The sequence below is a fragment of the Morus notabilis genome, unplaced genomic scaffold, assembly GCF_000414095.1.
Source record: "Morus notabilis unplaced genomic scaffold, ASM41409v2 Scaffold571, whole genome shotgun sequence".
Taxonomy (NCBI): domain Eukaryota; kingdom Viridiplantae; phylum Streptophyta; class Magnoliopsida; order Rosales; family Moraceae; genus Morus; species Morus notabilis.
In genome coordinates, this window is record NW_010359982.1 from 294,652 (window position 1) to 322,567 (window position 27,916).

At 33.7% G+C, this 27,916-nt stretch overlaps 4 protein-coding genes across 4 annotated transcripts; 3 read left to right on the forward strand and 1 right to left on the reverse strand.

Annotated features, from left to right (window-relative positions):
• The first annotated feature begins 3,033 nt into the window (after positions 1 to 3,033).
• On the forward strand, positions 3,034 to 3,900 carry LOC21396040 (histone H4). The gene has a single exon (XM_010095557.2). It carries the CDS (start codon positions 3,108 to 3,110, stop codon positions 3,417 to 3,419), a length of 312 nt encoding a protein of 103 aa, XP_010093859.1. The 5' UTR covers positions 3,034 to 3,107; the 3' UTR covers positions 3,420 to 3,900.
• A 2,461-nt stretch (positions 3,901 to 6,361) lies between these two features.
• LOC21396041 (histone H4) lies at positions 6,362 to 7,057 on the forward strand. The gene has a single exon (XM_010095558.2). It carries the CDS (start codon positions 6,492 to 6,494, stop codon positions 6,801 to 6,803), a length of 312 nt encoding a protein of 103 aa, XP_010093860.1. The 5' UTR covers positions 6,362 to 6,491; the 3' UTR covers positions 6,804 to 7,057.
• An 8,941-nt stretch (positions 7,058 to 15,998) lies between these two features.
• Positions 15,999 to 17,283, forward strand: LOC21396042. Its single transcript, XM_010095559.2, has one exon. The coding sequence runs from the start codon at positions 16,118 to 16,120 to the stop codon at positions 16,949 to 16,951; it is 834 nt and encodes a 277-aa protein (XP_010093861.1). The 5' UTR covers positions 15,999 to 16,117; the 3' UTR covers positions 16,952 to 17,283.
• Positions 17,284 to 24,924: 7,641 nt separating this feature from the next.
• On the reverse strand, positions 24,925 to 27,300 carry LOC21396043. The gene has a single exon (XM_010095560.2). It carries the CDS (start codon positions 27,012 to 27,014, stop codon positions 25,083 to 25,085), a length of 1,932 nt encoding a protein of 643 aa, XP_010093862.1. The 5' UTR covers positions 27,015 to 27,300; the 3' UTR covers positions 24,925 to 25,082.
• Positions 27,301 to 27,916: the final 616 nt, after the last annotated feature.

The following is a 27,916-nucleotide window of genomic DNA, read 5'->3' on the forward strand; positions in this document are numbered from 1 at the left end:
AAGGAGTATATTCCGTTTAGAGCAATGTTAAATTTGAGCGCTAAATAGAATATAACCTTGACAAAGTTGATGCAAGAACTCCAAAAGTGCGAGCGGATGATCAAGGGGTCAACTATTGTGGAGGCTAACTTGGCTGAGGCATCTTCCTCTAAATCCTCTCCAGGGAATGAAAAGAAGAAGCAAGGAGCCAAGAAGGAGAGTTCTTCAGTTCTGCCAAATAAGGACAAGAACAAGAAGAAGAAGAACTCAAACAAGATCAAATGCTTTCATTGCGGGAAGGTGGAGCACATGAAGAAGAATTGTAAGGACTACCTTGCCTCTAAAGACAAAGGAGGTGAATGTGATCTTTTGATTGTGAAAGCATGTCTAGTTGAGGTATCCAATGACAACTGGGTCATAGATTCTGGAGCAATTAATCATGTGTGTGTTTCTCTGCAGGGGTTCAAACAAACGAGAAGTCATCTAAATAAGAGCATCACATTGAGGATGAACGATGGAACTCTAGTATTAGCTGAAGTAATCTCTTAATAAAACTATTAAATGTATTTTTAAAAATAAATTCTGTCTGAGATTAAAAAATAAAATAATTTTGAAATGAATTTCAAACGAGGCCATGTTGTTTCTTTGGTGCTTAGCAGTAGTGCTGGAACTTCGGGTCGGCGGACCGCCCGAAGCCTGAATTTTTTCGGGCTCAGGCGGGCCGGCCCAATTCCCGCCCGTCCAAGAAAGAAATTCGGGTTCGGGCTTGGGCAGCCCAGATTTGACATGTCCACCCTTGCCTGCCGCCGTCCGCCGGGATTTTTTTGCATTTTTCCGACCAAGCCCGAACTGCCCGACCCGAAAATTAGGTGTGCCCGAATTGCCCGACCCGAAGCTAGAATTTTTGAATTTTTTGAATTTTGCCCGAATTTTTCCCGCCTACCCGAATTGCCCGACCCGCCCGAGGTGCTCGAATTGCCCGAATACCCGAAAACGGCTAGTTTTTTAAATTTTGCCCGAAAACCCGAGTTGCCCGAAAACGGCTAGTTTTTTTAATTTTTACGCGAATTCGGCCCGAAAACCCGAGTTGCCCGAACTGCCCGAATTGCCCGAATTGCCCGAACGGCTAGTGTTTTGAATTTTGCCCGAAATTTGCCCGAAAACCCGAGCTGCCCGAGTTTGCCCAACTGCCGAACCCGAATTTCAAAAAACTAGCCGTTTTATCCCTTTTTTTTGAAAAAAAAAATCATTTTTTAACCCTAAAATTTCCCTATAAATACCCCCCATCCCTCACACATTTTTCTTACTCAAACTCTCTTAATCCCTCTCAATCTCTCTCAATTAGAGATAGTCTTGCATGGATTCAAGGTAGTAATCAAAGACAAGAAGATTGGTTTAGGTTCTTACAAGCATTAAATATACCTCCTAGAGCATTAGCGTTAGATATGCCTATAAGATGGAACTCAACTTATATTATGCTTCAACATTGCATCCCTTATAAGAATTCTATAATAATCTTTATGTGTGCAAAATTAGGAGTAGGACATATAGATGAATTTGATTGGCAAATTGCCGAAGTTTTGTATCAATTTTTAGGTAGGTTTCATGAAGTTACTCTAAAACTTAGTGGAAAATACTACTACCCAACATCACCTTTAGCTTTAGGAGAGCTTTTAAGAATTAGTATTTTATTTCACGAATGTAGGGAGGATCCAATCTTAGGAGTTCCTGTTCAGTCTATGGAAAAAAAATTAAAAAATATTGGTCTAAGTTGCCTTTGTTATATGGTTTAGGTACAATTTTTGATCCTAGATTAAAATTAGACGAATTAGAAAGTGGTTTAGAAAACTTAGGTGAATTTTTAGGCATCACTTGTACGGACCAATTTTCAATAATAAAGGCAAAAATATATGAGATCTATAGTAAATATGAGATTAGGTTTAGAAACACAAACTCTAGAGTACAGGAACCGCAACAACAGGATGAAAACCCACATTCATTCTTGAATGTTTTCGGGTTAAAGAAGAAGAAGAAGAAGACAACTCAAACGGAAGCTGTGAGTGGAAGTGGATCTTCATCAACAAGTGGCAGTGGCGGCAGCAGCTTCAACGAACTTATGGCGTACCTCAGTGAAGGCTTAGTAGTCGGCAGTGCGGCAGAATCGTTTGACTTAGTTCAATGGTGGAAGGCACGGGTATTAACTTGGCCAATCCTAACTCGATTGGCAATGAATACATTTTTTATCCCAGTCTCCACTATTTCATCCGAACAAGCTTTCAGTACGACAGGAAGAATACTTGAGGAACGCCGGAATGCATTACAAAGGGATATTGTTGAAGCCTTGGTTTGCATTAAGGATTGGGACCGGGCCGATCAACGTCTACAAGATACAATTTCACCGGCAAGCCAAGAATGGATCGATGAATTTAATCGATTAACATTTAATTTTGAAGACGATCCCTCAGCTTCAAATTAAATTGTAAATTTGTAATTTGTAAATATGTATTTACTTTTTACATTGTATTTGTAATTTAATAAACAATGTAAGTTTGTACAATTTGTAATTCGTCACAAAATAATTACACTTTTTTTTCCTTGTCACTTAATATTAAAAAAAAGTTTAAAAAATTCGGGCAATTCGGGCGGGCTCGGGCCGCCGAATACAAGCCCGCGGCCCGTTCAAGGTAAAATTCGGGCTCGGGTGGGCGACCCAAAAATCTCGGGCGGGTCGGGTTCGGGCTCAGGCAAATCCTCAGACTTTTCGGGCGGCCCGTCCAAAGTTCCAACACTACTTAATAGTAGACGTTTGGAGTTTGGAGTTTTCACTTTCGTCAAAGATCCCGCCAAGGGCAATAATTCACGAGTTCAAAAACCCCCCCGCAAGATCCGCGTAACAGAATCTCCACCAATCAGATTCAAGAAAAAATAATCCAACGGCTACTAATCTCAAATTCACACTTGACGAGGATCGCTGCGAAATCCAACGGCCATTGTCCAACCCTCTCCATCTATAAAAATAAAACCCCAAAACGAAAAATCACAACGGCACATTTCCAGTAACAAAAACAGAGAGAAGAAAAACTCAAAGGAAAGTACGAGAAGAATCTTTCCCAGAAACTTTACAGAAGATGTCGGGGAGAGGAAAAGGAGGAAAGGGGCTGGGAAAGGGAGGCGCGAAGAGGCATCGGAAGGTGCTCCGCGACAACATCCAGGGGATAACGAAGCCGGCGATCCGACGGCTGGCGAGGCGTGGCGGAGTCAAGCGAATCAGCGGTCTGATCTACGAGGAGACTCGCGGTGTCCTCAAGAGCTTCCTCGAGAACGTCATCCGCGACGCCGTCACCTACACCGAGCACGCTCGCCGGAAGACCGTGACCGCCATGGACGTCGTCTATGCTCTCAAGCGCCAGGGCCGTACTCTCTACGGCTTCGGAGGTTGATTTGGTTCTGATGCTTCTCCTCTAGAGCTAGGGTTGGGGTTTGGGATTTTCATCCCTTTTGTTACCGAAATGATAGATGAATTCTCTGTATTACCAAGGGTATATTGGTGTATTTATGCTCTTATTAGGTTTTGGGTTTTTTTGTATTTAGGATTAGGGCTTTTGAAAACAAATTTACCAAATACTCATCTGTTTTTGGTCACAGCTGAAGCTTAGCACAACTAAGAGCAATTATTTTAAAAGCACAACAATTCTAAACTTGCTTTTATCTATGTGGATTCTAGATTGAGGAGGAGAATCTGCTGAAAGAGGATTGTAATATAAGAGGAGGAAGGGGTAAACTTTTTTTCAAATATACCACATGCATTATGATAATGCAATGTAATTTGACTTTCATGTTGATCTGAATGGATCATCCTTTTTACTGAGTCAACTTGGATAGCAAGTTAAATTCGTCTCAATAGGTCATGTATTTTTATTGCTATGGAATTCATGAATAAAGCAATTAATGGTGGGTTTACCATTAACTTTTTTATAATTTTGGATTTCTCGTATGTTGGCAATGAAGTACTACTAGTTGTGCTCCCTTTCACATAATAGAAAATTATTGAAGGATCAATTGCTATAGGTTTTCTATTGGACCTGGCAAGTGACGTGTATACAATTACACCTTTGCTTTTATTTGAAACATGTTTTTCTTCTCTAACCTTTTTGTGTTATTTAGGTTTTATTTATTTTATTTATTTGAGTTTTTAATTTTTAATTTTTATATTAAAAAATTTTATTTAATTTTTTTTTGTTATAGTGAAAATTTTTTTAAAAATGTTATATTTCATGAATTGAAAATTTAAATTTATAAAGGGATTGAAATTGGCCTAACATGGTCCACAAATAACCATCAAACGGAGATCTCCTGATTCCACCCTATGTTTGTATTTGTGGTAGCCATGCGGTGTTGGAGATGTTGGAAGTTGTCATACTAAAATCTCCCAACGTGATGGCTGCCATAGTAGATTCTCTCCGGCGTAAGGGCGTGGTTGCTGCCATAGTAGAATCTCTCCGGTATAAGGGCTTTCGTGGAGGGATCTTTGCCACTGCAGCCGGTGCTCTGCTCCCTACATCTTTTGATTGAAATCCTTGGAGTAGAGAGTACTAGGATACCACCAGTAGCATAGTAGTGTACTACCACTAGCTAACAACATACTATTAGTAATAGATTATCGTTGCTTTTGGGCTACTGTAGGTATCCTGGTATGATACTATCATGGGCTTCCTTGGTATTAAGCAAGACTACTATGATCCTGGTATGATACTATCATGGGCTTCCTTGGTATTAAGCAAGACTATTATGAAACAATCTCCAAAAATAACCAACATTTATATTTAATCTTACATGGATGATGAGATATTGGTTTTTTTTTTTTTTTTTTTTAAATGATATAGCACTGCTGAGCCTCCAATTTTTCAGCGCGATTCCAATGTGATCAAAATTGTGCTATGATTATCCACGTCATGCATTGGCCTTTGTGTTGCACCGTGGTCTCCATGGCTGGCAGAGGCATCAACAGGGGCAAGGGCAATGATAAGGAATAATAAAATGGTAATCAAACATGGCTCGTTTAGTTCGTTAATTTGAGTTGAGATATAATTTTATATAAAAATTTTTTATTATAATTAAAAAGTTAGATTTTTTTAGATGTGATTGTTTATGAGAGTTTTTTACTATAGTAAAATTTAAATTTTAAACTTTAATCGGTGAAATGAACGAAATTAAATGGGACTATAAAATTACATTTAAATTCGAATTAAAAACTCGAATCAGCGAACTAAATGGGTTCTATTTGATTCTGATTTTTTTTTCGCTGTTGAGTTTGATTACGAAATACCGTTGTAAAATCATTTTGTGAAATTATGAGTTTTGAGATAGAATAAGAAAAAAATAATGTAACAATAATTTCAAAAATTACATCCATTGCCGTTGGGTGCAGGGGTGGCGGTAATGGATCTCACGGGGAAAACAATACTATTGCTCAATAGTTTCTTTTTTATTATTATTAATATAATGGATCTTTTTCAAAAAAAAAAAAATGTTTTTAAGTTCTAATTTCCCTATTTATAAATTATAATGATCTTGTTGGTTGATTTTTTATTTATTTATTTATAATAAAGTCTGATATTTACTAAAAATATGTTCTTTGAAAAAATATTTTTACAAATATCCTTTAGTAAATTTCACTTGGTTCGTGACCATGTTTCTATTTAACATTTTTCTTTAATTATTTTTAATTAAAAGCCCATTTAGTTTGCTGATTTAAGTTTTTAATTCGAATTTATATGTGACTTATGTGATCTTTTTACTGTAATAAAAAAATTAAATTTAACTGTTTATGAGAGCTTTTTACTGTAGCAAAATGCGAATTTTAAACTCAAATCGGTGAAATGAACATTATCTAATTCTACTATCTATTTCTTTATGGGCAAGTTTATGGTAAGGACATTTTCCTTTTGTATTCTTAGGTCTCATTTATTTTCACTGATTCAAGTTTTTAGTTCTAAATTTTTATAGTGAAAAGCTTTTAGAAAATATCACATCTAATTTTTCTGTTACAGTTAAAAATTTTTAAAAAATATCATATCTTGACTCAAATTAAAAACTTAAATTTTCAAAATAAATGATGCCTTAATTTCAAAAAAAAAAAAAAAAAAAAAAACAGAAAACTATTCTGTTTCTTTGCGCTTAGCAGTAGACGTTTGAAGTTTGGAGTTTTCACTTTCGTCAAAGATCCCGCCAAGGGCAATAATTCACGAGTTCAAAAACCCCCCCGCAAGATCTGCGTAACAGAATTTCCACCAATCAGATTCAAGAAAAAATAATCCAACAGCTACTAATCTCAAATTCACACTTGACGAGGATCGCTACGAAATCCAACGGCCATTGTCCAACCCTCTCCATCTATAAAAAGAAACCCCAAAACGAAAAATCACAACGGCACATTTCCAGTAACAAAAACAGAGAGAAGAAAAACTCAAAGGAAAGTCCGGGAAGAAACTTTCCCAGAAACTTTACAGAAGATGTCGGGGAGAGGAAAAGGAGGAAAGGGGCTGGGAAAGGGAGGCGCGAAGAGACATCGGAAGGTGCTCCGCGACAACATCCAGGGGATAACGAAGCCGGCGATCCGACGGCTGGCGAGGCGGGGCGGAGTCAAGCGAATCAGCGGCCTGATCTACGAGGAGACTCGCGGTGGCCTCAAGAGCTTCCTCGAGAACGTCATCCGCGACGCCGTCACCTACACCGAGCACGCTCGCCGGAAGACCGTGACCGCCATGGACGTCGTCTATGCTCTCAAGCGCCAGGGTCGTACTCTCTACGGCTTCGGAGGTTGATTCTTGTTCTGATGCTTCTCCTCTAGATCTAGGGCTGGGGTTTGGGATTTTCATCTCTTTTGTTGCCGAAATGATAGATGAATTCTCTGTATTAACAATGGTATATTGGTGTATTTCTGCTCGTATTCGGTTTAGGGTTTTTTGTATTTGGGATTAGGGTTTTTTTTTTTTCCTGACCGAATTGGACGAATCAGACGTTTGATTTGTGATATTGAAGCCAAATTATAAGTTCAATTTTTGTATTGACTCTGGTATTTTGATATATCTCTCTATCATATATCTGAAATTCTCTGTTGCTTCTTATGGTTTTGTTTTTGAATTTTCTTTGATTCGCATTTTGTAATATTGGGAAATTCTAGTACTTATAAAGCGCAAGATCAAGATGAATTTGGCCATTCTTATTTCTAGGCTTTACGTGTTCTGATTGGAATCGATTTTTGTGGATGGTAAAGATTTTGACTTGTTGTGACGTTGGAAATGAAAGAAGATAAGAAACAAAAGGTGTGGATTGTTTCTACTAGAAAGAGGGACACGAAGTTACTTTGTGTGCCACGAATTTGATTGCATTTGACTCGTTAAATGATGAAAAAAAAAACAAAAATTGATGGAAAAACTTTACCCAACATTTCCTAAAAGAAAAAGAAAACCCTTTTGTCCTACTTTAACGAGATTTTCCAATCCAATTTATTAATTTTAAAAAAAGAAAAATACAAAAATCTAAGGTTTGTTCATTTTGACTCTGTTGGTTTAATTTGAGTTTTATTACAATAAAATTTTTTTATAAACAGTTATAATTAATTTTATTGTTACAGTAAAAAGTTTTCACATAAAATTACATTTCAATTCAAATTTTAAATTTAAATTAGTGAAACGAATGAGATTTTTATTATTTGAGTTTAGAATTTGAGTTTTGTTATAGTAAAAATTTTTAAAAATAGTTATATCAAATTTTTTTATTACAATAAATTTTTTTTACATAAATTCACATTTTAACTTAAATTAAAAATTTAAATTAGTGAATTATACAGCTTTAAGTAAAATTAACCAAAATCTAATAGTTCAAACATATTCCTGAAGGCGAAAGCAAAATCAAAGTTCTTTATACTTTGTTTATTTTGAGATTAGTTGAATCATTTATTATACACAAACTAGCTTCAAAAACTAGATTCATTAAATGGTGCAAAAGGAAAAAAAAAAGTATTTCAAAAAATCACATTGAAAAATAATTAAAATTATAGGATTTTTTTAATAATTTAAGTAAGAAGATATTTAAAAAGAATTATTTTAATTAAAAGAAAGTATTTAAAATAAAGATATTATTAAAAAATGAAAATGAATTGTTTAAAAATGGGATATTTATCTTTTTATACTTATGTTTTAGGTTTATTTAAAAGTTATATTTTCATTTTTTATCTCATTAAATGTATACCTTCAAATTAGATTTAATATTTAAATTTATACCTTATCACAATTAACTCTCTATTTTAACTTTAAAAATACCTAAAATACTCTTGAATAGAAAGAGAGGAAAATAAATTTTTTTTATAGGCTTATAGTTTTGACCTAAAAAATATGCAAAATACCATTAAAATGGGTTGTGTTTTTATTTTTTGTAATATTTAAAAGTTTTAGTTATCTTTTTCTTTTTTTCTTAAGTATAGTTGTCAAACTTAATTATTCATTGAGAAGACATAAATTTGTATATGAAATTTAATTCAAAAGTATACATTTGATGAGATTAAAAACTAAATGTATAGATTTTTAATAAACTTAAAACACATGGTATAAAAATATAAATATCCCGTTTAAGAATATTAGAGTCCGTTTGGTATCTAGATTCGTTCTATGATTCGAATCATGGTTTATGATTCGTTACAGTATTTTCTTTCACAAAAAATACACGTAAATCAAAAATAATTCTAATCACATGGTTTGAATCCATGAACCAAACGCCACCTTAGTGTTGTAAGTGACCTTGGTTGGTGTTCTTAGCAATAAACTCTAGCAGTTTTGTTAAACGAACTTCTGCCGTGCTCGATTATTAGTGTGTTGAGTGAGTGTTTTCCTATTAGGACTTGACACTTGTATTTACTTTTGTGCCTTGTTCGTTTGTAAAGAGAGAAAAAGCTCAAATTTTGATGGATATTTCTCAGGCTCTTAAAGATTTTTTATTTTATTTTTTGAAACATGTTTCTCTCCTCCCATCTCTTTTCTCGGCACTTGTTGTACTGTCATCCGTCGTCGCGTCATACTTAATGTGCTTTTGCTTGTCAACGTACAACGTCGGACACATGGCCGGCTTAAGCAAATTTGAGGCCTTAAAAGCGAAAATTTTAACAAGGACCTTTTCCCATAATAAAGAAAGAAGATATAAAAATATGTTAAAAAGTTAGTTAGACCTATTTTAATTAGGATTCTTAACTATTTGGGGGCCTTAATTATTTGGGGTCCTTAAGCAATTGCTTAAATGGCCTAATGGAAGAGCCGGCACTAGTCGAGATGCTATCAGCTGCCACTGCGGGATCTCTCCTGTTTAGGGATTGGCGCAGAGTGATTTCTCTTGTTGTATCCCGTAAGTGGTGCCCCGCTCTCAAACTCTTGGATTTTTTTTACTATGTATTTATTTTTCTAAACGTGGGGTGAGAAAATCATGCTTTTATTTGCTATTTATTTAATTTTTTTTTCCTAATACTTGGGGTGAGAAATCCCTGATAGCACGGTAAACTATCACCACTAGCTAGAATTTCCAGTTACTTTGAATATTCAGTAGAATCAGTACTAGCTTCAGTATTACAACACAACATTGGTAACACGGTAGACTATCATCAACTCTCTATTGCTTATCCTAGTATAATACTCTCATGCGTGTTTTTGATATATTAAGGGTTTGTTTGGTATGAGAGTTTAAATGATGGTGATTTTAATTTTGATTTTAGTTTTGATTTTAGAATCAGAATCATGATTTATAATTTTAGGCCTAAATTATAGTTCTGAAACTAAAATCAGAATCAGAGGTTTGAATTCCCAAAAACTAAAATGATGGTTTTAGAATTAGAGGTGATTCATAGTTTAAAACATTACATCAATGTTTAAACTTTAAATCAGAATCATTATAACCAAATACTGATTCTGAGTGAGTCAAATCATAATCACTTTTTACTTTATATAAACAAATACTAGTTCTAAATCAGAATCATAGTTTCAGATGCAAATCCGTACATCAAACAACACCTAAATTTATTAAGTTATCCAACTTATATTATGCAAAGAGGGGGGGTTAAAGGTAAATCGGGTCCAATGGTTCCAGGATATGCTCGTTAAATATTGAAGAGAAAAGTATATAGTCTGTCATAAATTAAATTAAAAAGAAAGTCGTGCGAAACACGTTAAATTCGCAAAAAAAATAAAAAAATAAAATCATATGATAATTTAATAAAATTTAATAAATAATTGAATTGTGTCATATCAACTTCGGAGGGATGAAATCAGCCACAGTGTTTACTGTCGAAACATCAATCTACTTCAAATTTTTAACCACACGTGTTGTAGGGGGAAAAAAAAAACAAAGAAAAAAAAACAGAAGAAAATAATAAATAAATAAACAAACGAAAGAAGTATTTTTAGACTTTATTAGGACTTTAGTTTTTAATTTAAATTGAGAAATAATTTTATGTGAAATTTTTTAACTGTAATAAAAAAAATTAAATATTATTTTTTTTTAAATTTTTTTTAATTATAATAAAATTAAAATTAAACATTCAAATTCACAGGGCTTTAGCCTTTGATGATGAGCACATCAAGTTGCCTTGCTCTCCTCTCTTTCGTTTGTTTGCTCTTTGCTTTTTTCTTCATATAAGAGTGTCTATTTCCGCAGGGTGCAGTCTAATTTCCTTTCTTTCATGAATCTCTAAATTCTCTTCCTTCTTCTCTAGTAGATCTCTCCAAAATTAAAAAGAAAAAATGGGTCATTGTACTATATAAATCCATGTTAGGTGGCTGCAAAAAAATTACATGCGGTGGATGGTGCAGCCACCAGAAGTGATGAGTGAAAAAAGAAAGTGATACCACAGTGGCGTATTTACGCCCCCATGTACTTTTCTCTTTTTTTTTTGCTAATTAATAAAAAAAAAAGAAATTAGTGGTACATTCACGCCTTCACTCAGTGTCTTAAGAGAAATTTATTGAGACTACAGGTGGGACGATACGAGAACTCGGCTTATACTTTCATTTGGTAGCGTTCACGGAATCTAAATTACACTAAGCCCACTGAGAGGCATAATTGCAGCCTCACTGCGGATGAGAGTCATAATTGCAGTCTCACTGCGGACACGAAGAGAATCGCTCCCTAAATAATGGGAGAGAGAGCCCTGCGGATGAGAGTCATAACAGATCGTTGTTTGCTGCAATGACACAACTGATCAATGTGTGGAAAGTTGATACCTCCCTATCTTGGCACCGAAGGCAAATTGTCGAACAAGAGACTTTTCTTCAAACCAAAATTAAGGAAGCTGGGGATAAATCATAAAACGATCTCGAAACAAAAATTTGAATCTTTTTCTTTTTCTTGTTTTTGGCTAAAAAAAAAATAAAAATTTGAATATTACTTGGAAGGTTTAAACAATACAAAGTTGTCCGCCGCTAATAGTTTGGACTAGTCAAAGACGTCATAGCCTCCATGACAATTTTCTAGTATTTAATAGGTATAGTAAATGTAATGCTCAAATTATTATCAACTATACATTACACTATAATACCACATCAATTAAACGGTTTTTTTTTTTTTTTTTTTTTTTTTTTTTTTTAAAAAAAAATCAATTGAACGGATTTATTGATTACCACTGTTTGCTAATCTGACCAATTATAAAATGATACTTGGAAAACAAAATATGCAAGCAAACTGGCTAAGAGGGAAAATAAAATGAGACTTCCTTTAGTATTCTTTCTTTTTTAGAAACATCGGTATTTCTTATTTATTAGTCGTTGGATCTGTATCAAATATGGTTAAAAATCAAATCAAATAAAATATGCAAGCAAACTGGCTGAAAGGTTTTTATTTAAAATTTTATATCACAAAACGTGTTAAAATTCATGAGATATTTACAACTAATTAGTTATGGTCCATAAAAGTTGGAGATATTTGTATTCATGAAGTGGTGTTTGAAAGTGCATCTCTCATGAAATCAGTTGGTTGTGGATAAATGTCCTTTTCATTATACCAGCCTGTAATCACTCTAGAATTAATTCTTCAAAATTTTCAACTTCTACACGAAAGTATGAAACATATAACTCATGAATACTTAGGTGGTTCAAGATCTTATTAGTTATTAAAGCATTGTCGAACGCTTTTTTATTTCGATTTTTATTTCATTTTTTCATTTTTTTTTTGGTGTTGCCTTTAAAAGGACTCCTTTTAAAGAACTATTCAATATTAAAGACCATCTCAAGTGTAAATGTTAATGTCATTATTATTATTTTTTAATTAAAAAGTGTTAAAATTAAAATATTTAATGTGCTATTCTATTTTATAATCTAATACATAATACTATTCAACTACTATTTTGAATGCTATATTTACTTTTTCTCATTATAAAAAAGTAGACTTCTAATAATAGTAAAATAAATTGAGAATTACAATGTTATCATTATTAAAAGAAAAAGTTAATGCATCAACCAATAACAATTAAATGGTAAAATTTATTATCTATTATACTTGATGTGAAAATTGTTATCAAGTATATGATTTGACAAATTTAACGTAATAAATTACATTGTAATGAAGAATATTTTTAAAAAAAATGCTAAAATGTGATATTAACACATCGATTTGTCATGTATTGGAGATACTTTAAGGAGGAAGATGGCCAAAAAAAAAAAAAAAAAGATTAAGGTACTTGGTTGACTGCCTCTCTTTATGTACATACGAGTATATTTCAAACCAAATTAATACCGGAAGACTATTTTGCGTTGAATAAAATGGCTTCAATTAACTAAGGCAATGACCTTATTTGCACCTAAAAAGTCACGTAATTAAGCAAGTATATGGGATCTGTACTTTTTTTTTTTTCAAAGAATATACATGGGATCTGTACTTACAACTTACAAAAGATAAAATATTATTACGGATTTGCTTAATGAGTTGGAAAGAAAGAAGGGATTTCTTTTTTTTTTTTTTTTTCGTAATTGTTTTTCTTTTAAAAGTAGTTTTGTACTCGTCTGAAAGTTAGATACTAATATCAATACATCATATACACACCAAAATGTGAATGCATTGTTCTGTGCATGTCTCATCCAATGCGTTAATCTTTATGAATGGAATTGGGAAGAAGAATCTAGTTCAAAAGTTAATATGAGAATCTAGTTCAAAAGTTTGTAATTTCACTGTTAATTGGGAAGCACGTTATCAATTAGAGCATAATAAAAAACCAGCAAAAAGAAAAAAATTAGAGCTCAGTGAAAAAAATCAAAGAAAGCCTGAAAGTAAAAGAGCAAGCTTTCAGAAAATGAAAAGAAAAAAGTATTCTGAGTATATCAGTGGCGGGCATAAATACGGAAATAAAGAGTATAATTATGGAAGTTATAAGAGAGTTAATTTTTTTCTTTTTTGCTTTTTTAGCGGGGGTCTATTCTTCCACCGGTCCTATTGAGAAAAGTATATGTATAGTAAACACATATGAGGGGGAGATTATTGAAAAAAATACATGTGTGTGTTGTCCCACATAGAAAGTGGATGAGAATGTAAAGTGATTTATATACATAGAATGACTCAAGACCTAATAAGTTAATTTTTTAGGTCAAATTAGATTTCTAAAGTGTGTTAGACTAGTTTCGCATATAATATCTTCCCAACAAATCCTAATGTCACTCCGTCTATATGGTTGTATGCATTGTATGCAGTCAGAAAAAGGTATTTAATACTTAACAACACCAGTGGCTAGTGATGCTTAGGCCCTGTTTTTTTTTGCTGATTCGAGTTTTGCTACAGTAAAAAGTTCTCAGAAACAGTCATATCTAACTTTTTTGTTACAGTAAAAAGCTCTCACACAACATCACATCTCAACTCGAATTAGCGAACCGAACGGCCCTTTTATTTATTTTTTGAGGCGTGATAATGGGGTTAGACTAGGTGATAAAAGTTTCAACTACTAACCATAAGTACACTACTAGTATAGAATTAATGCTTGGCGTGTTTTTGTTCTTTTATGTTCCTCTAACATTTAAAAAAAAAAAATCAATGGAAGCATATTACGTATATATGTTAAGATAATTTTTGATACATATATAACAGTTAAAAATAAAAATTACTAATAGTTTTTTTTTTCTCCGATCCTACCACAAAAATTTCCACCGCTAATCAATAATGCATGAAAGCATAACAGCTACAAAATTGCTATCCGACACCGTATAGGACAACTCAACATGAAAGAGAGCAAGTGGATCCCACTTCTTGTTATCATGGCATCTTTCATTTTCTATCCTTTGATTCTTTGATTATGTACGTATACGTATATATGCCATTTTTAGGTCTCCATTATTCCTAAGAAAGGGAATGAAAGAAACTCCAAACTAAACTTACATACTATAGCAAATTATTGATGTAAGAAAAGGAGAAAAGAAAAAAAAAATAAAGAAAAACCTAAACTTAGAGGGTAGAAGGGAGCTTTTATAATAGTGACCATCTCACCAGTCATTTGTGTAGAAGGTAAAGTGAAAACTACAAAAAGAAGACCCCATTAGAGGTAAGACTTTAAGTATGATGAGAGAGAGAGAGAGAGAGAGAGAGAGAGAGAGAGAGAGAGAGAGAGAGAGAGAGAGAGAGAGAGAGAGAGATATACATTTTCATTGGTGGCTTTGGTGAGGACAGGTGACCTCTTAAATGGGTATATTCGTGGCCGTCCCAACATCGTACGTTTAGAGAAAAACAAACGACATTAACCGCCAACTAACATTGAGCAAAAAAAAAAAAGAAAACCAGCATTGTCCAAAATAACCTCCCTATCTCAGCCGGTTTAATTAATATTCACGAAAATACAAACAAAGTGAAAAAAAAAAAAAAACACGGGCATTTGTTTTTTTTTTTGGGGCTTCCTAATTTTTTTCTTATAATGTTTGATTTTTTTTTTTTTTTTTTTTTTTTTTTTGTAGGTGTGTGGAAATTCTTTTTGAATTATTATATGTTTTAAAAGATTCCCTAAAAAAAGACATTTTAAATTCAATTGCTTTTAATATACATGAAGTGCCGACCACAATAGATAGATTTCGTAACCCTGGAGTTATAAAATTTTTGTCAAAATGAAATAAATTAAAAGAAATACACATGTGAAGAAATTTAATAAACATTTGAATTAAAAAAAAGGTTAATTTTTTTTTTAAATTTTTTTATAGTACTCTAAAACAAAGTTTCCAATCTATAAAATTACTGTTGTCTATAGCTCTCTTCAATTATATATGACTCTCTTTTTATTGTTTTGGCTTTTGTATTTTAAATTTAGTTGATTCTATTACACTTTTGATTTAGGAAGTGCGAAATAGATAGATAGATAGATTTCGTACCCTAGAGTTCTAAATATTTTGCCAAAAGAAAATAAATTAAAAAATACACATTTGATGAAATTTAGTAAACATTTGATTTTTTATAGAAAAAAACATGTAAATATTTTTTACTCTCGAACAATATTTCCATGTCTATATAATTACTTCTGTCTCTAGCTCTCTTCAATTATATATATATATATATATATAGTTTTAAATTTTCTTTTTTATTTTTTTGGCCCCTTTCACCTCCTATATGCGTTTCTGGCTATTTCTTTAGATGCTGTTTCTCATATCTGTATATCACTCCTTATTTTCTATCGAAAAAAATAAAAAATTTACCGAGTATATGAATTTAGGCTTTTAATCTTTACTCTTGATAAATATAATTTTATTAATGTGATTATTTAACTAAAAAGACGATACATTTTCAAAAAATATTTATATTACTCTTTCCTCTCTTTTTTTCTAGAAGCCGTCAAGAAGAAACATAAAAAAAAAAAGGTCACATCCCCGACAAAAAAAAAAAGTTTTGATTTTTATGATTTAGTCCCTAAAGAAAATTCCAAGACATCCTCCAAAAAGAACTCTCTTCTTTTCTCCCTCTCTCTATATATATTTCTCTATTAAGGTATATCTATATATCTATATAACAGTATACAAATTGTACTAACTCTTTTCATTGTACAAGTAATTCCTAAGACAATTCCCTCTTTCTGTTGCTTCCTTCCATTTTCCATTTCCCGTCTCTCTCTTTCTCTCTTCTTTCTGAAACTATATCAAATATGGAATTCAACGACGATAATAACCTTGATATTCACCATATCCAACAACAACAAGAAGAAGAAGATCAAGAAGAAGCAGAAGAAGCACTTTCTCTCTCCGAGCTTCCTCTAAGCAACGACATGTCGTCCAAGAACAACACAACTAATTCGAATCGCCGGTCGGCTTCGGAGCCACCGGAGTTGTTCGAGTTCTTCAGCGACTTAAGCTCCGACCACAACATGTCTTCTGCCGAGGACATTATCTTCTGCGGGAGACTTATACCCTTCAGAGAACAAAGCCCTCCCAAGTTCAATTTCTCCAAGGATTTCGACGAGAAACCGACATCGGGTTTTCGTCGACGATCGGAGTCTTTATCGGAGTTACAAAGCTCCGGTGTTTCCCGGTCGAGCAGCAACACAAAAGCCAGGATGGTCATGAGGAACAGCCGGTCTTTGGATTACCAAAAGCTCCGTAGGGCTTGGAACACCTCGGCAGTGTCTCCGGCATTGGATATCGACCGGAATTCATCGACAAAGAGCGTTGGGAAGCGCGACGTGTCGCCCAAAAAGGCGGGTCGGGTGCGGTGGTCGTCCTTTCTCATGTTCGGGACGGTGAAGTTCCCGGCGGAGATGGAGCTCGGCGACATCAAGAGCCGGCAGGCCAGGCGGAATGTCCCGATCACGACGACGCTTTTTCCACCGATGGATTCGGGTGGGAATTTGCCGGTTAGCCGGAGTAATTCCAGCAAGAGCGGCGGCGGAGGTGGTGGCTCTTGGAGGCTGCTCAAGGCATTGAGCTGCAAAGATCATGCAAGTGTGGCTGTAACGGCGTCGTTTTACGTGCCTAACGTGTAAAGCCTAGTGGTCACGTGACATGCACGTGGTTCACAGGAAACGACAGCGACACGAAATTCCCTTTATTGTCAGCGTCTGGACTGAACTACCCTTGGCGGGGGTGCCACTACTAATAGGTTTGAGTATTTTGAATCTGGGAGTATTTTGATTTTGTGGGGGCAAAATGGTCAGAAGCGAGTATTTTTGGGAGTTTGCTTTGATTGTTGGAGAAAATATATGTGGTAATTAAGTATATGACTTTACGTAGAAGTAAAGATTTGTGTACAGTGTTGATCGGAAACCTTTTTAATTATCTGTTGTTGTTTTTGTTGTTGATTAATGATAATGTTTTTTCAGGCTCTCTGTCTCAGTTATTGAAAGTGAAGGCCTCTTGTTTTGTTAGGTGGCCATAGAAATGAATGAAAATCACGAGAAACCTGAGAGTGACATAACAATCATGTGTTTTCTGAATTTCAATATATATATATATATATATTTATATAGTACCATCTTTTTGATATTATATGGTATATACACTTTGGTAAATGTCAGTTTCCTTTGGTTTCATCTCAGTGCAAAAATATACATGTTCTTTGCAAGTTTGTAATATTTACAATAAACTTTAATACATATACGACGATTAAAAACTGTGTTCTACTGATAATTAATGTACAAACAAAAACTTTGCATTGTTATCTCGTTCTTGCATAGTAAAAATGTGTTTGGTAAGGGGATTCGTATCCTGATTCGAATCATGATTCATGGTTCACTACAGTGTTTTTTCTCACAAAAAATACACGTAAATCAAAAATGGTTCTAATCTCATGATTCTAATTCATGAACCAAACGTCTCCTAAAGTGTTGAGATTCACAAAAAATACACGTAAATAAAAAATGGTTATAATCTCATGATTCTAATTCATGAACCAAACGTCTCCTAAAGTGTTGAGACGGGATTTGTTGCAGGAAGTTAAAAGCAAAGTTTTTTGTTTTTTTAATTCTAAAATTATTTATTTGTTTAATTTTGAGGATATCTACTCTGTTGGATGTTAGTGTTTGGCTTTATGAATAAGCTGGCGTATTACTCACAAGAGATTACTTCCTTCTAATTAAGTTAATCCAACTTGATTACTAGTGAGCCAAGTTCATACGGTATTAACTATGTCCAAATAAAGCCTTATATTAATTTAATACAATATATATTCGACATAAAATATGTCAGCTATGGTGATTTATTCTTGATGATTGCGTGTGAGCACTATTGACCGACAATATAAGAAAATCATGCTTAATTACTTATCCTTATAATTAGTATGATTTATCATTATAGTATATACTATCTACTTTGAATTAGTTTTGCATATAATTATTTTTGTAAGACATTCTTTTTAATAAATTAATACTAACAACCCTTATTAGCGTTAGCCCGAATCTTCAATTTTCTCTAATAACACAATGTCTTTATTTAATTAAGCATATATTAGTTTGAGCTTAGAAGAAATCTAAGTTAAAATTTCACGATAATATTAAATATTTACGAAAAAAATCGCAATTAAATTCTCTTTGATTTTTTTTCCCTTCTAGAATGATTTGAGAAGGGTATGTGCAGGATTAGAAGGTTCCATATGCTTATTGAGAATTGAAGTATTCTTCAAAGTGATAGGAAAATGCTCATTATGTAAGTAATATGAAAGAAGAGAGAGAAAGAAAGATAATTAACTTATTCTTATAGGAAATATTTGAGTTTAATTCAACACCTAACCTTATGTTGGAAGAATACCCATTTTGAATCAAGTTATCAACATATTATTAGGGCGGTGAAAGCAATGACTTGGTTAGGAATTTTTGCATATCCAACATAAAATGGAATGATTATAGAGAAGAAACAAAATTCTCGTGCTAAATACACCATCATTGTAAATATCAATAAAACAAATCTCATGGTGTCTTTTATTTTATTTTTTATTTTTAAAGTAATAATGGCTTTTTTTCATTAGAAAAGAAGTAAATTTGCGGTCATCCCTAAACTAATCATGATAGGAACTTGTACTGATCCTTTGTCCTAGACCAACTTTGTCTTTAGGAAAAGCAAAGTATAAGCATAATTAGTGAATTAATTGCCTTCTTTAATAATTATTAATTACTAATTACTAATTGTATAAACAAGTCATATTATATGCATTGAAACATGCATGATGCTTCTTTTGGATACGAAAAGGATTCAAAAGTATAATGAAAAAATGAGACTTGAATTATAAGTTTTTGTTGCCTATATATAACCTTGATCATATTATATAGCATGCGAAGCAAAGGTATGGTAATTGGTAAGTCAAACTATTTACTAAATCATTGCCAAGTATTATACTGTCAAGAATTATAATGCCGGACAATAAGTAGTACTAGGGGCTACATGTTAATGGAAAATGATTTTTTACCCATTTAGTGAAACTTTCTTTTCTTTTCCCAAAAGCTCTTGCACTTGAATCAATCCTACAAACCTGGGTGGTTCAATGGCGTCTTCACTACACTATTATAGTTTTTTATTATTATTATATATATAAAAAATTACATAATTTATCCTTAAAAGTACATGCCTTTGAATTTGTATCTTTTTTTTTTGAATTTTTATCTTGATTAATACTCTTCTGTTAGTATAATTATTTGACTAAAAAAAATTATTAATTAAGAGTAAAGAGTAAAAATCATGAACTATGCACTTTTAAAGAGTACTTCTCCTTTTCTCTATTTATAATTTCATTGTTTAAAATTCACCAATTCTAAAGTAAAATGTACAGATTATTATATTCCCAACATGGTATTGAGAATTCTTCTCCGGACACTATAAAAGTTACTGGCAAAACATTAAGGCCTCGTTCACTTTGCAGACTCAAGTTTTCAATTCGAGCTGAGATGTGGTATTTTCTAAGAGCTTTTCATTGTAGTAGAAAAGTTAGATGTGCCATTTTTTTAGAGCTTTTAACTATAGAAATCTAAAACTGAAAACTCGAATCGGTGAAATGAACGAGACCTAATGCTTACTCCAAGTTTTGGGAAAATTTTATGAACTTTTCTTCCCATGTAGATTTCCATTGCCTTCTTTTGAAATATCACGTTTGTCATATTGTTCCAAACGAACTTTTTCCAAGTGGCACGTCAATAAATGAATTGGGAAAAAAAGTTAAGAAAAAGAGACGAAAAACTGAAAGCAGTGTGTAGGCATAATAGATAGAGGAGACCAATATTTCTCCCATTTATGGGGGGCAATTGAAATTGATTGATTTGAGTTGTACCTATTTATTAGATATGGGGCCAAAGTTTGATTCCTCGAGCCTAATGGTGGACCTTTGTGTGCATAGATTGGTCAATTTGTTTGTGAAGTGATTAGCTTAATCTAGCTTTTGTGTTTATACTGATCAATATGTACAACTGAAGTGTTTGGACATATTAAGGTCAATAAACATGGAACTTCATTTTGAAAAGATTCTATTGCTAGTGTATGAAAATGTCTTGACGTATTCAAGAAATTTTGTCATTCATGTTTTATATAAACTCTATAGTGTTAAAACCTAATTAAACAAATGATCAACACGAAGTTTATTATGTTATATACCTAGGAGTTATCTAGTATAATATACTCGACATTATTTAAATCTAGGTCGGAGTGTGGATCATTGCTCTTGTACAATTGGAATTAAAAGATCATTCTCTAGTCTATCACGATGGTTTGAGTTTTATAAACTCGGTTCTCTTAAAACAAATAGACTTGACATGAAGTTGATTATGTTATGCATATATAAGAGCAGCTATCTGAGCAGCTATCTGTTAAGTTGTGTAGTCTAATTATTGCCATGATGATTATTGACTTACACTAAAGAATTTGTAAATCGACGTTAGGAATTTCATACTTGTAAAATCTAGTTGCCCTAACTTTCATTATAAAAAGGGGAATTGTTTTATGGGATTTTTTTTTCTTGGCTACAAAAGATGAATTTTAAATTCATTATAAAAGTTTTTTTTTTTAAATAACTTTCATTATAAAAGGGGCATTGTTTTAGGGTTTTTAGGGCATGGTAAAATGCACAGTTGCCATGATGTGTGTTTTGAGGATGTGATGATCTTTGTGCCAACAAGTTTGCCGCCTTCTTAGTTTTTAGAGTTATTAGAAAGGTTAAAGAAACACAGTTATTAGAAAGGTTAAAGAAACACAAAGAATTATATGGTGTGTGATTACATAGTCTTATATTGAGGCGAATTTTTTTAAATTTGTGTATTTATTTTTGTTTGATTTATTTTTCTGTGATTTATTGCTCTTGATTATATAGAATTAGGGTATCTAATTTTTAACGTTATCTAGAGATGTTATATGAGTCGATCCATCCCAACCTGATCAGTTTAAATTGGATCTAAATGTGCCTCGTGTTGTGTTTGGGCCGATTAATTTACTTTTTGTGGTGTCAAACCTGGTGCACTATCCATTATCAGTATAATATATTCAACATTATATTTTCTTAAGCATTTAATTTGTATCACACAAATAAATAAAAATCAACAAAATGTTACATTAATTTGAACCGTAGAAAAAGTTGGGGCCTTAATATAAAGACATTTTAATTTTGTAACATACCACCTAATGTTCTCTTTTGGTAATTTTCTTTCTTTCTTTTCTTTTTTTTTTTTTTTACGACCCCTTTTGTTTTGTTTTGCTTCGCTTTGCTTTTTTGGTGAAAATGTGAAAATCTGTTATTTTTGATATATGTGCCAAAACTTGGAATACAAGTCTATTGAAATGATACCGAGGAACCTGAGAAAATAAGCGAAAACGAAATGATGTTTACTGGACCCAATTGATCGCTCTACCGCGCATAAAATGTGTTCTTGCATGTAATTTGATATGATAATTATGATTTAAAAAGGCCAAATTGTAGGTTTAATATAAGAACAAAAGGAGGAGCAGAGAATGTACTTCATGACGATACTGCGTTATGACAGTTCAACTCGTACACTTTTTTTTTTATTCTCCACTCCCTCTTAAAATTCTTTATAATAAAAAGACTTTTACATAAAATGACAAAAAGACAACTATGATAAACTTAATTACATAATTAAATTTTATTATAAAATGAAACTGATTGTATAGTTTTTTCTGTTAACACACCCACATATTACATCTTAAATTATAAGCTATTATTAATTTTAAAATCTATAATAAAACATCAATTTTCACTTGACTATTCTAAATTATGTGAGATGTGTATTTAAAAAATGTGTAGAGAATAAAAAAAAAGGTGTGAATAAAACCACCTATTACGTTATTTTGGATATCATACAGGCCATGTTTAGTAGTTTTATTGTATTGTGCCACATTTGGTAGCTTTTATTGTATTGTATAAGGTGTATTGTATTGTCGTATTTGGTGTCATGTTGTATTGTACAAGGAGTCTAAATATAAAATTTTAAAATTTAGGGTTAAAATGTGACTTTCAAAAATTTTGGGGTCAAAATATAATTTTTTTTAAAATTTTTTGGAATTAAAATATAATTTTAAAAAGTTTTGGGGTTAAAAAATAATTTTATAAAAATTTTAGGATCAAAATGTAGTTTTATAAAAATTAAGGGATGAAAATGTAATTTTTAAAAGATACAAATTTGCATTGTGCCCCTCAATTATAAATTCGGACATGACTCTATATCGGCCCGACTCTGACCCCAGTCGTGCCAAATTTCGACATAAATCATGAATTCGCTATAAAATAATACAATTAATACGCTAAAAATGAGTCATATTTAATAATACGACATAAACTGTATTAATTTATCATATGTATTAGCTTTTATAATATGATAGTCACAATAAATATTATATTATTATATTATTATATAATACGATGTTCTAATACAATCAAACAAACATACGCGTTTTATAAAATATTTTTTCCTTACTTTTCTTATTGCTCTATTTTTTTTTTCCTTTTTTTTTCCCTACTTCTTGGTTAGAAATATTCTAAATTTTTAAGATTTAGTTTGTACTCGTATGGAATTTGATTTAATTTTAAGAACATATGCGTTTTATTATGTTGTGTTTATATGATATTAGTGCATAGGATAAAATTATTAAAATTACCTTTAGAGTATATGGATCTAAATTTGTACTCTTTACTATTAATTAATACCATTTTAATTAATATAGTTATTTGACTAAAAATGATATTAATCAATAATAAATAGTAAAAGTCCACACCTATACACTTTAAGAGGTGTTTGTATGTTTTTTTTCCCATATTTAAAGTAAAAAAACATCAAGGGCCATTGACAGATTGCAGGTTCATTTCGGATTGAGTGCGTTACGGGTTGATTGTGCGTTGTAATTTACAAAAGTCTTGTATTGACGGGTCATATTAGTGTCAACCCATATTAAAACAAGTCGTGTTAGGGTTGAGAATTCTTAACCTGTTCGTGTCACGTAGTCATGTTAAGATTGGGATAATTATGTAAAATTCTCATCTTAGCTCTACACTAATACGACGGTCGACACAAATTGCCAACATGAGCTTTGTATGGATTCACGACACGACGTCTCTCGTGCATCGAATTGTCTCCGTCAATGTGGAGAAAGTACAGCTTAACTTGGAGTGAACGACATTTCTTTTCTATTAAACGACATGTTTTCAAGTCGAGCTTTTCCAAAACTACGGGACTACCCATAAATATTTCCCTTCCGTAACTCTCGTGTCCATAAGAGTTACATTTGTAGAGTTTTATCCCTTAGGCATAGTTCATTTTACCGATTCGAGTTTTTAATTTTAAATTTTTATAACAAAAAATTCTAAAAAAATGTCACATCTAACTTTTTCTGCTACAGTAAAAAACTCTCAGAAAATGTCACATCTCAACTCGAATTGAAAACTCAAATCTGTGAAGTGTACGAAGCCTAAAACTGTTTATAAAGTGTATCCTTCGTTTACATTTGCTATAAATATATACCATCACTATCAGATAGTATTTAATAAGTTCATATAAACTTTTTTTTTTCCTTCTTTCATACGGTCAGTTAAAACAGCAAAATTGATCAAAATAACCTGCAGGAAAAAAAAAAATCTTCAACTAAAACCGGTTTCATCGCCAAAGAGAATTGATTTAGGCTCATCCACTAGTGATCAAGAGGAAATCTCAATCTCCAATAGAGATCATCATGCCACAATAATCAAACGAAAAGCCGGCAATATTTCAACTCTTGTAGACCTCAAAACATTGAAATTTTTTCCAATTAGCCCAACCTCAAAACACAATTAACTATTGCAAAAACCCAACAAAGAGGCAACTAAAATTATCTCATGAAACTTTTACTCATTTTCAAAAGGGAAATACAATAAGACAAATATATATATATATATATATATATATAAGTTTCAATCAGTTAACATGGCCATATTTATTTCACAACTCAAGTCATAATATAAGTTTTATTGCTACAGTATTTACTTTTTTGTTATAGTGTTTTTCTCTCACATACACAACTCAAAATCATAACCACAAATGGGTTGTGAATGAACATATCCATAGTTTTTCTGACTTCTGTATTAGCACTTTAATACATTCTTCATTTCTTGCTTTTTTTTCGTCCTCTTCCTCTTGATTTAATTCCCTTGTCATGTGTAAGATAGAACTAGATACCAAAGACACACAAGCAGGGCAAAAAGAAAAGAAATGGAGATTGAAGAACATAAGTGTGAGGAAGATTGACCCACCCAACTTTTGGCTATGGAAATTGAAAGAGAACAATAATCCTTGAGTTCATCATTAAGGAAAGGAGAGAAAACAGGTACTGCACGTCCTGAAAGATAAACCATGTAGAACCTCTAATCTATTTCATTTTCTGAATGTTTTAAAATCTATGATGGGATGTAGAAACGAAAGATGATAAAACTGAAAATGAGAGACAACCATACAAAGAAAAACATTTTACATTGGTGAAGATCGAGAATAAATAACCAAAGAGAAAAAGAAAGGCTTTCACTTAACGGACAATCTTCCTTACAAGCACAATGTCAAAAAGAATGGTACAAACACATCATAACAAAAAACCTCCTCAATGGAAAATGAAGAGCAGAAAAGAACAAACAATCTACAATGAAACAGCCGTTCTTATCGTGGATCAATTGCACAAATACACCCCACTCTCATACCTGTGGCTAACCTCATAAAAGTCAGTTTTTCCCTCGGTGGCAGGCCGTAGGCAAATCCCAGACAACGATTTAGTCCCTTGTACCGAAAATTTCACATAAGCAACAACCTCCATCTCTTCACCACCATCATTCTCACTAGAATCCACAGGCATTCTCACCCTCAACCTTCCAGGAGACGCCTTCAATGGGATCTCCGAAACATGCCATTTCAATTCTCTCTCGGCCCTATTCAGCACTGCTTTAGGCGAAACCTTCAACAATGAAGGATCGACTGGTAGTTTCAAGACAAACGTCACATCACTCAATGGTGCAGGCAAATCGGGGTTTGATACGTATTGAATCATCACAGAAAGTAAAGTTCCACTGTGACGTTTAATAAGACGAACCCTCAATGGCAATGGTGTAGACCTAGGAAGCAGACTATACTTCAAAATCGGCAAAGGCTCCTCAGAAGCCGCGGTCCTAACGTGGAACAATCCATTGCCAAGACTACTAATCCGAGAACTCTGCATAACAAATCTCTTAACCGGACTTGTGCCCTCAACCCGGAATGAGAACTCTGTTTCCTTATTATCACCAGAAGATTTGACCGGCAAAGTTTTCAAATAGACAGTCCCCATTAATCCTACTCTAGCAAGCAATGATTCTCTAAACTCGGCACTAATCTGTTCCGAAATGTACATCTCAGGTCCTTTCATTTCAGTTGATTTCACAAGGTCATCAAGTGCATTACCTGAAGCCCCGCTCGCGGGGGCAGCATCTGCTTTTGAAGCTGCGTCGCTTTGCCCGGTCTGCAGCAATTCAAGCCCTCCGAGACCCTGCAGTTTCGCAACTTTTGTCGATCCAACAAACTCTGAGGGGTCTAAACCGCCACCCCAAGCCTCGCTGAAGCCCTCAAAAGTGTCTCCCAGAGAAGCCTGCTCATTCCCGAACTCAATTCCACCGTACTCTCCTTCAAACCCTTCGACGGCAATGTGCGTTGACTGTGTCGCCTCCGCGGGCGGCAGCGTCGTCACCTCGAGAGTCGCCAACGCCTTGGTCAAATCCGTGGCGGAAGGATCTCTCGTCTTCTTGAACCCACTCACCAGCTCCTCCGGCTGGTTAATCTTCTCGCTCGCCGCGAAAGGGTCCTTCTCCCCCTCGCTCTCCTCCACCTTTTCCTCCTGATCCAGCTGCTCGCTCTGCACAACGGGAGCGAGCGTCGCGGCAACCTCATCCCCCGCCGCAATAGTCTCCGCCGGCAATTCAAACACTGCCATTGAAAACACCTCGATATTCGCAAGGTTTTCGACAGAATTCCCCTCCACATTGCTCCAACTATCGGCGCCGCGGATCTTGTTCTCGGTGTCGAGCGCCGAGTGCACCATCTTCGCAATGCTGTCGCCGTGCATCGACCCGAGCATCGCGGCAAGGCGGATATTGCTAACTCCCCTAAGAACGATGTCCAACGCCATATAGATCTCCGCGTACTTCCTCCCGAGCTTCTCCGGCGTCACATCGACGCCGCGGCAAGCGGCGACGACGACGCTGACGGCCTGATTGACGACGTGGATGCATTCGAACACATTGATCGAGTTGTCGTGATCGGCGGTGGTGATTCCGAGAACGTAGATCGAGTTCACAAGGCGATAAACGACTCGATACCGGCTTTCGACGCCGACGATTACCTGGCCGCTGGAGGCCGCCAAGGGATCGTCGCCGATGGAATCGACGGCGGGATCGGAATCGGAGGGGTGGTCGTGGCGGTGGTGGTGGCTGTGTTTGGCGGCAGCGAAGGCGTGGCGAGTCTGGCGGAAGGCGGAGAGGGCGACGAGGGCGCGGGCGGGAGGGAACCACTCGCGAGTCTGGAGGAGGATGTCGGAGCCATTGGAGGGTTGAAGAGAGAGGGCTAAGCACGACATGGCTAGGGTTTCGTGATCAAATTCTGAAATTCAGAGCTGAAAATGGAGATCTGGAATTCAGTTCCCCTAGGGTTTCGATTTGGGATCGGAATCTGGAGATCGGAATCGTTCTCTCATGACATGGTTTCTGGTGGATCTTTTGAATGGGGTTTTTAGATCTAAATCACTGTTGATTTCTGTTTAGAGAGAAAGAGAATCACTGTTGATTTCTGTAGAGAGAGAGAGAGAGAGAGGGAGAGAGAGGGAGAGAATTCGTGGGGGACTCGGCGAACTCGGTGTGCAGACTCAGTTGAGCGTATTGATGAAAGAAGAAGAAAGGCCCCGGAGGGAATTATGGGCTCAATTTCAAGTTTAAGAAGCCTCTGGGTCTCAGTGAGTCAGATCCAGCCCATATTCATAAACAGAAACGGGCATAACCTAAGGTTCGTTGTAGTGGAAAAATTATGATAGTAACGAGAATAATAATAATAATAGAATGAAAAAGAAAATTAATTTATTTATTTAGTTGTAATTTTAAGAATATTATGGAATGTATTATGAATATTTTCATGTAGATAAAATTATCTTTATGTTACATATAACACTAATATTTTATATATTAGTATAATTAATATAATATAGAAAAGGTAACATAATATAATAAATTATTATTATTATATAAATATGATATATAATATAATAATATTATTAAAATGGTTAATATAGTTATAATAGTATAAAACATATTATAAAATTATATAATATACATTAATATTTCAGTTATAATGTAATTAAAAATTATAATTATATTATATTATACTATACTATAATATATATAACTACAATATAATATATTATTATTATATTTAATATAATACCATAAAACCATTACTGTATAATATATTATATAATTATGATATAGA

Excerpts from the sequence above, each read along its gene's own strand:
- LOC21396040 (XM_010095557.2), top strand. The coding sequence starts at position 3,108 with ATGTCGGGGAGAGGAAAAGGAGGAAAGGGGCTGGGAAAGGGAGGCGCG.
- LOC21396041 (XM_010095558.2), top strand. The coding sequence starts at position 6,492 with ATGTCGGGGAGAGGAAAAGGAGGAAAGGGGCTGGGAAAGGGAGGCGCG.
- LOC21396042 (XM_010095559.2), top strand. The coding sequence starts at position 16,118 with ATGGAATTCAACGACGATAATAACCTTGATATTCACCATATCCAACAA.
- LOC21396043 (XM_010095560.2), bottom strand. The coding sequence starts at position 27,014 with ATGTCGTGCTTAGCCCTCTCTCTTCAACCCTCCAATGGCTCCGACATC.